The sequence below is a fragment of the Oryza sativa genome, chromosome 4 (genome assembly GCF_034140825.1).
Source record: "Oryza sativa Japonica Group chromosome 4, ASM3414082v1".
Classification (NCBI taxonomy): Eukaryota; Viridiplantae; Streptophyta; class Magnoliopsida; order Poales; family Poaceae; genus Oryza; species Oryza sativa.
In genome coordinates, this window is record NC_089038.1 from 35,645,093 (window position 1) to 35,653,166 (window position 8,074).

The 8,074-nt window shown below is 43.7% G+C and overlaps 2 protein-coding genes across 3 annotated transcripts; one reads left to right on the forward strand and one right to left on the reverse strand.

The window, feature by feature from the left end:
- Positions 1 to 2,470: 2,470 nt before the first annotated feature.
- LOC4337477 (uncharacterized) lies at positions 2,471 to 3,473 on the forward strand. The gene is made up of 2 exons (XM_066309592.1): positions 2,471 to 2,925; positions 3,023 to 3,473. Exons 1-2 carry the CDS (start codon positions 2,543 to 2,545, stop codon positions 3,249 to 3,251), a joined length of 612 nt encoding a protein of 203 aa, XP_066165689.1. The 5' UTR covers positions 2,471 to 2,542; the 3' UTR covers positions 3,252 to 3,473.
- Positions 3,474 to 3,880: 407 nt separating this feature from the next.
- LOC4337478 (uncharacterized) lies at positions 3,881 to 7,794 on the reverse strand. 2 transcript variants are annotated; one of them, XM_015778462.3, is made up of 8 exons: positions 7,478 to 7,794; positions 7,141 to 7,229; positions 6,665 to 6,694; positions 5,812 to 5,907; positions 5,512 to 5,632; positions 4,646 to 4,955; positions 4,472 to 4,526; positions 3,881 to 4,299 (listed from the first exon to the last, which is right to left on the reverse strand). In XM_015778462.3, the coding sequence occupies exons 2-8, from the start codon at positions 7,165 to 7,167 to the stop codon at positions 4,225 to 4,227; spliced, it is 714 nt and encodes a 237-aa protein (XP_015633948.1). In that variant the 5' UTR covers positions 7,168 to 7,229; positions 7,478 to 7,794; the 3' UTR covers positions 3,881 to 4,224. The 2 variants fall into 2 exon arrangements, with proteins under 2 accessions (XP_015633948.1, XP_015633947.1); XM_015778461.3 differs by lacking the exon at positions 7,141 to 7,229.
- Between the last annotated feature and the right edge of the window lie 280 nt (positions 7,795 to 8,074).

Sequence of the window (8,074 nt, forward strand, 5' to 3'; positions counted from 1 at the left end):
AAGCTGCATAGTCCTTCTCACGATGCTCTTTTCTGATCCTCAAGACGCTCGAGCATCCAATGCTCTCTTCTGTTGTCCGTAGTACTTCTACTCAGCTATCTCAGCTACAAGAGTGGATATCACACAGAATTTTGACTGCGTTTGTTCGTGTGATATAGGGGTGCGTTTTTTTACAAAAATTTTCTATAGGAAAGTTACTTTAAAAAGTCATATTAATCTATTTTTGATATTTAAAATAGTTAATACTCAATTAATCATGCGCTAATGGCTCACCTCGTTTTGCATATCTTCCCAATCTCCTTTTCCTCAAACACACCCTTATACTCTAGTAGTAAATTATTAGGATTTTTTTTATCTTATTTTCTTTCTTTCTTGCTTGCTTGTGTGGAAATGTGAAAATTGAGCGTCTCGCTTACAAATATTACAAAAGTATGGGCGAAATGAAGAAGCAAAACGGCAACGGAAAAAAAATGAAACAAAAAGAAGGTATAGTGGTCACCGTTGTGCCAGTAGGTACTAGACCTTTTCATGTCGTGATTCAGCAACGTTGTTGGAGACTCGAGTGGAGAAGGCGTTGTTGGAGTGCAGCCTGTCGCCATAAGATTGGAGGAAACGCGCAGTTTGTCAGTGTGCGGTGTGCCTGAGTTGCGGCTCAACTTGAGACGACGTCCGAGGTAAAGAAAGCGTCGACAGACGTTGCCGGCTCACAACGGAGGTGGAGGTAGGTATGAAAACGGAGCGGATAGTTTTTAGATATTTTGGATACGGATACGAATACGAATATTTTTTCCCGGATACGAATACGAATATGATATCAGGGTTTCCGTCGGATACGGATAATATTTCGGATATCCGGTGAACAGTGCTATTCGGATATCCGCAAGACCCATGAGACATACCTCATTTCTTTCTAACTCTATAACCTTCAATATACCTTTATAGATTTTAATAGTAGTTTATCTCTTAACACTAGTCCATACTATTAATATTATTTAAATTTTAAGAAATATTTATAAATTATACCTCATTTTATATAAAATGAGCTAATTATATATGTTGATATTTGTTTCTATTAGAAGTTGAGTTGGTTTTCGTGTTCCGAGAAAAATTTGTTTCCATATTCGTGTCCGATCACATTCGATTCTTATTCGTATTCGAGATAATCCGTATTTGTTTCCGTATTCGAGCTATCCATATTCGTTTTTGTATCCGGTAAAAAAAAATGAAAACGAATATGGTATGAGAATTATCCGACCGTATCCGCTCCGTTTTCATCCTTAGGTGGAGGCAGAGACGGCGGCCCAATGGGACGGATTCGTCGCAAAGAAGGTAAAGGCGGGGACGTCATTTGAGTTGGGTAGAGTCGCCACCACCTATTGCGGACATCGGGATTAGACGGTGTCGCAGCGCTAGGTAAAGATATAGGTATTTGGTATGCTTGTGTAATGTATCGAACTGTTAATGGGCCTATTGGACCTGCTGGGAGTAATTCAGTCAATCTAGTTAACTGAGGTTGGTAATTGAATAAAATTCGGTTAGTTAGATCGTAAGATCAAATCAGTGGCCGAGTTTTTTAATTTTACAAGGATGCCACTTGAACGATAATTTTGACGATATTTTTGTAATTTTATAGCGGTAATCTTATAATAACGATTCAAACCAATAATAAATTTATAATTGCCCCCTTTTTTTCCACCACTGGGTTATAGATTGAGATCCTAGCGAGTTGGTTATGATAAACTTTTCCACAAGTGATCGAGAGAGAGAGAGAGAGATGGTACAGTGACCGTGCTAGTAGTCCAATTCTCATGCCCCCATGTGGGCTCATTCATGTTTGACAGCAGCAGGCTTTGCCTCCTCACTCCTGACTATAGATAGATAGCTCGACCATACTAGTACTATACTGTACTGTATATCGATTCGATTGCGATTGCGATTCCATGGCGTTTTGGACTCAAACTCGGTTTTTTCGGTCGGTCGGTCACACAGGTAACAACAGCCAAGTTTACTGCTCCAGGGAGGCTCGCAAATAATTACACGACGCTCGAGCATCCAATGCAGTGCTCTCTCTTCTACTACTCTTCCTTACCTAGCTAGTACTCCTACTTGCCCATCTCAGCTAGTACAAGCGTGGAGATGGATCATACACAGAATTTATACTCCAGTACTAGTCGTAAATTAATTATCATCTTGTCTTATTTCTTTCTACAAGGCGATCGAGTACTTGCTTGCTTACAGTTACAGACACTAGAAAAGTACTCCATGGGCGAAATGAAGAGGTAAAACAGCAGCGAATGGAACAGAAAGGAAGCATGGTGGTGGTCGTCGTGGCATGGATGGCGTCTAGTGTTAGTAGCAACTCTTCTCATTATTACTGTACTGGCCATCAGCTTTTGCTGCTAACGCTAATAGCCTCTCTCATCTCAGTATATTCATCAGTAAAAAGCAATGGACTGCTGCTTGTGCAGGTGAGGGAGTGAGCGAGCACTATACTAGTAGTGGTAAGAGAAGAGAGAAATCTAAGAGAGAGAGAGAGAGAGAGATGGATCATCACCAGCACCACGAGCAGCAGCAGCAGCGGATGGTGGAGATGCGGATGGGGATGGCGATGGGCGAGGCGTACGTCGGGGGAGGAGAGGTGGTGGCGCGGGAGGCGGCGGCGCAGGCGCTGGGGGCGGTGGTGCAGCTGCACTTCGACAAGACGCTGGAGAAGAAGCGGGCGGCGGACGCGCAGAAGCAGGAGCTGTGGCGCCTCTTCCTCGCCTTCTTCCTCTTCCTCGCCATCCTCCTCTCCGCCGTCGCCCAGTCCCCGCCGTCCCGCCTCCAGTGCCGCCACCTCTGGGCCCCCGCCGGCCTCCTCTCCCTCGCCCACCTCGCCTTCTACGCCGCCGTCGCACACCACCTCCGATGCCTCAACGGATTCAGGTCGCTCTAATTGCCTCTTGCTTAATTTGCTTGCTACTACTTAATTACTTGCTTACTTACTTAGCAGCAATTAATGGCGCGCGAATGAATATACTAGGTACCAGCGGCGTTGCCACAAGCTGACCCTGGCGCTGGCGGCGGACAGGCTGCGGATGCTCAAGTCCGGCGGCGACGTGGTGGCGGCCGCCGACGTGGAGGTGCCGTACCAGGAGCCGCCCGAGAGCTACCTGGCCAAGTTCAAGCGCAGCTGGGCCATCCACTTCGCCTTCCTCATCACCACCTTCGCCTTCTCCGTCGCCGCCGCCGTCGCCATCCTCTGCTTCTAGCTCTCAGATCTCCTCTCAACTGGACTACTCCTCCAATCCAATCTTACTAGTAGGAGATTTTGATTGATCATCAGATCAGATGATGGAAGAGTCGTTCGTTGTTTATCTCTACTGTAATCCCTCCCTCTCTTTCTCTTTCTTGTCGTATTCATTGTGATTTATTAGTAGAATGTTCTATGTTAATTGCCCTTCAGCGAGAGGCCCTCACATGCATTATCTCAATTGTCAGCCAGTGTCACATTCACTCGCTCAAATCGCGGCAGCAGCCAGCAGCCACTGTGGCAAAAGCAACTGTATTTATCCTTAACTACAGTATCTAGTACTATGATCTCTCTTGGAGATTGGTTAGTTTGTGAGTAAAAGCTGCCAAGCTTGTTGCTATCATTATTGATGTTTATGCAACCAACGTCGCTTTTAAGTACCACGGCGACGATTTCATTGTACCAATAGTACATATTTCTTGGTTCCAGTCCTGCTTTCTCCCGGCCAAATCATAACATAAACCCAAAGACAACATGACGCCACATCGTCCAGACAATTGTTTAGGTTAATCAAATCGTCATTAGTTAGAGCTTGTTACACAGTGCCGCACAACACATGACACAAGAAGAAACGGCAAACACAGGTGATAGGCTCTTCAATCAACTTTTCTCATATTGTTTGTGTAAAAGTGTGTTTCTGTGAACAGTGTTTGTTTTATTCGCTCAAGGAATAGGAAATCAAATCAAATGAAGGAATAGATGTTTGTTACAGTGATTAGTAGTACGTACATGTTTGTTACAACAGCACAAATCCCCTTCCTTCTCTGAGCTTGGTGAGTTGGTGAACTGAATGTGTCATCCGATTGATGCTCTGAAACAATGCAGCAGCTTCATGCTTGGCCTTGTCAGCTACAAGCCTTGAAATGCTGTTGCTGCGAGTTCACAGCCTCCAGCAACTGCAAGCTTGAACCACCATCGATGCAAGAGGAAAGCTAAGCAGCCTTGAGGACATTGCAGATAGAATTGTATGCGTTGACACAAAGCTTAAACTTCTCTTCGGCCACGGCCTGGGCACATGTAAAACAGAGTATGCAGTTATACCCTCTGTTTAGTGTTTACCAACTTACCATCCGTTGTTTTGCACATTGATTTGTTACAGACCAATCAGTACATTGGCTGCATCAAGACAATGTCGTATGCTGTTGTTTACTCCAAATCAAACAAGAAGGAAAGGGTTACCTGTGATGAGCCTGGGTGCTTGTCAGGGTGCCACCTCAGAGCAGATGCCCGGAAACTGCACACCGAAAGTAATTCAGGTGAACGCTAGTGGAGCACCTACTTGTAGTGCCATACAGAAATGGTAGTGATAGCAAGACAATAATTCGAGGAATGGTACAAAAATTCACAACTTACGCAGTTTTGACAGCATCTAGAGTTAGTGGACCACAAGCTGGTAGTCCAAGAATAGCCCGGTGTGCATGTGACCCAATGTTGGTTGTTTCATCCTCATTTTCATCGTCACTATCGCTACAAACTCTTTCTCTCTTCGATTCACCAGTCCTTCGAAATCTGGACGATGAATCTCTGAAGCTAAAACTCTCCCACGATATATGGGACCAGGTAAAACGATGATTCTCACCGAACATGTCTTCAAAGATTTTGTCAGGATGCACATAATACTCCTCACGGAAGAAATTGTAGAACCTCTCCCTGTCTTTTTTACCTGCAAAATATTATAAGAACATTCTCACCTATGTGACATTTATGGTGTTCTGTAAACTAATTTGAAGTGATCTGAGTGGGTCACAGCAACAGCACAAATCCATGTGACACAACAAACTGCAGTCGAATTATGCATGCTCTGCAGGTCACTAAAATATGAAGTATGAACAGACCAGTATGTTTTTGCACCATTTTCAAGTCAATAAATAACATCCTGATATGTGCAGTTACAGATATGCAGAAAAGGTAATAGCAGAAATAACATAGCAAAAAGCCTAGAGCTGCATTTGGTTTAAGGAGCAGGGTTAATATGTCGGTTAGGGGTTCAACCCACACAGACACCTCCTACTCCTCAACTTAACCAGTTCAGACTTGTAATCATACTAATGCATGATAAAGTTAACCGACCACGGATGACCTTAAGATACCACTGGAGCGGCAGATAAATTATGAATGCGATACATGATAGTATGATACATCAGAGATGCTCAAAACCAGACGAATAGATTCAAGTGAAGGTAGTACGCGTCTATTTTCGTTTTGGAAGAGGAACATACATTTTCTGTGATGGTGTACACCTTGTCGCGACTTTGTTGAGCCATGAGACTGAGATCCTTTCCTAAAGGTTTTGAATCGTGGGATATCATGCGAATTAGCAAAGCTGCCCGTACTTCCACCCTGGATAAACACATGTAATATTGCGACATCAAATGTTATTGGTTGTTTTTGCAAATATCTTATCCTAAAAGAAATAAAGTATTACCATCAAAAGCTTTTTGAAGAGTAAATAGATTATTTGTGCTAGTTAGAGGAAGGACAAAAATCTGGAAATGACAACTCAAAACAGAAATTCTCACCTGTAAATGAGGTGAACTCTTTCCAAATAGAAGATAATCTTTTAGGGCCTTTTTACCTTCTGCTCGTTTTTGACGAACAACATACCTCTCGTAGTTCTGTTGCAAAATTATTTGTCAGAACAATCGTCTTACTGAGAGTTTGGAAGGTCAAAAGTATTGCAAGAATGAAACAAAAGTATTGCATTATCAACATTCAGAAGCATAATCAATGTGGCTTATATAATAGGAAGGGCAGAAAATATTGATATTATTGATAAGATAAATAAAAGGCCAGCTACTCGTGTGCTACAGTTCCTTAACATAATTCGGCTTGGCTACTTGCCAACCCCTCTAGAAGATCAATATTATACTTGTTTTAACCATAGTCACAGGAAACGGGGTCGGTGGCAGCGATCCTCGACCCGGGAACGCCGTCCCCGTCCCGAAAACGCGGGGTCATTTTCGTCCCCACCTTGTAAAAACCTCTCGCAAGTAGCGTATCACGTTCCTCGACCCCATTCCTTGATCCCATCGACCCAGGAACTTTGTGACTATGGTTTTAACAAAACCATATTTTGGTAGTCCAGCTAGAAAACCATAAAATTTAATTGAAGGAAAAAGGTTTTGATTATTCATATGAGAAAGCAGGTACCCTGAAGAAAAATGTCAAATTAATAAAATACATCTGAGAACCATTCCTTGTGGCACCTATTAGTATCATAATGGAGCACTGATATTGAATACACTAGTTCTTTTCTTGCATCAAGCATCAACCCAAACTGCTAATTTGAGTTTCTGTCTTTCGAGAGAGTTGACGTTAACAATTAATCAGTTCCATCAGGTGGTCGGTACAAAGGAAGATATCAAATCATACCTTGGATAGCTTCCGCGCTCCATGTTCATGCTGAATAATGCATTGGCAGCAAGAAGATTGTGTTAGCACACAAGCTATGCATATAGGGAAAAAGGCAAAACATGAATGATGTAAATCGTATTTATCACACTATCAAGTAAAATGGTCGTGATTCTAGAGACAATGAACCCAATGTTCATGATCACTTATTGATATCATTGACATGGTCTAGTTACTTAAAATGTTATTGCAATTATGACGTAACAGTATAGATATTTTGAATGTCTATGGGCAAACTAGATATGTGTGTTCTTTCTTACTAAAACTAACGAGGCATAATCCATGGCCTTATGGCTTGTTCCAGATTCCAAGTTTGGCAATTAAGTGTTTGGCTGGGTATTGTAGCATCCCATTGAGAATTTGAGATGCTTTGGTTTGGGAACTGAAAATACCAAGTTGCAGAATAAGCATCGATCGATTAGCACAGTTGAAAGTACCTTAACAGAATCGGAGTAGCCGGGCATTTCTAAAGCCTAATATCAAAGAGCAGCACGGGCACGAAAGCCGCCGGGTATGTTCCTTACTCCTGTGATTACAGGTTGCAATCCGGTGAGCTCAGTGCCATTTCTTTGGGCACATTGTGCACATGGTGAATGAATCGGTTGGTGTGGGTGGAATAGACCAACTGGATTATCACTTATGCTCTCATTCTGGCCACATGACATTGCTTGCAGCGCATCTTTATCCTCGCCTAACAAGATGTTGGACAGGATTCCGAAACGGGTAGGGGGGGGGGGGGGGCAGGAGAAAGGGGGAGGGAGGGAAAGAAAGGACCTTGCAATCGAACTTGTCCTTCCACTTGGCGGAGGAGACGGGTGTGGAGTGGAAGGAGGACGCGGCGAGACGCGTGGGATCGACGAGGAGGTGGGTCGTCCGTAGCACGGCCCTCCATGGCGCCGCGGCGGCCTGCATCGTAGCGGAGAAGAGGGGAACGGATATGGTGGAGAAGCAAAGGAAACCTAGCTAATTAGGTAGCGTGTTCGCCAACTCCTCCTCCTAACCCGCCATTGAAAATTGGAAGCATCTTCTGCTACAGTATATTCGATTCTCCCTCTCCCTCGCCGCCGGCCGGCCGCCCGCCGCCGCTTCTCGATCGGAATCTCCTCTCCTCCGCGAGAAGTGGAAGAAGAAATTAGGTTGCCTTGGTTTAGGCCCATCTGCCTAATTCAAGTGGATCTTTTATGGGCCGCACAGTCTGGCCCATGTGCTTCTTCTTCTCTCTCTCGCTTCTACTTTGTCCCGGATTGAAGACTTCATTCTCACTAAAAAAATGAAATGAAAGAAATAAAGAGCAACTACTACACTAGCAACAGAAATATCGGATGATGAGAACTGAGAAGAGAGCATACACTTTTTTGTTTTCATATCTGA

What these genes read in the sequence shown, in the direction of transcription:
- LOC4337477 (XM_066309592.1), top strand. Translation starts at nt 2,543, where the DNA reads ATGGATCATCACCAGCACCACGAGCAGCAGCAGCAGCGGATGGTGGAG. An exon ending in CGATGCCTCAACGGATTCAG is followed by an intron (nt 2,926 to 3,022) that starts GTCGCTCTAATT and finishes TGAATATACTAG; the next exon opens with GTACCAGCGGCGTTGCCACA.
- LOC4337478 (XM_015778461.3), bottom strand. Translation starts at nt 7,615, where the DNA reads ATGCAGGCCGCCGCGGCGCCATGGAGGGCCGTGCTACGGACGACCCAC. An exon ending in GAGCGCGGAAGCTATCCAAG is followed by an intron (nt 5,908 to 6,664) that starts GTATGATTTGAT and finishes ATTTTGCAACAG; the next exon opens with AACTACGAGAGGTATGTTGT. An exon ending in AGAGTTCACCTCATTTACAG is followed by an intron (nt 5,633 to 5,811) that starts GTGAGAATTTCT and finishes GTGTTTATCCAG; the next exon opens with GGTGGAAGTACGGGCAGCTT.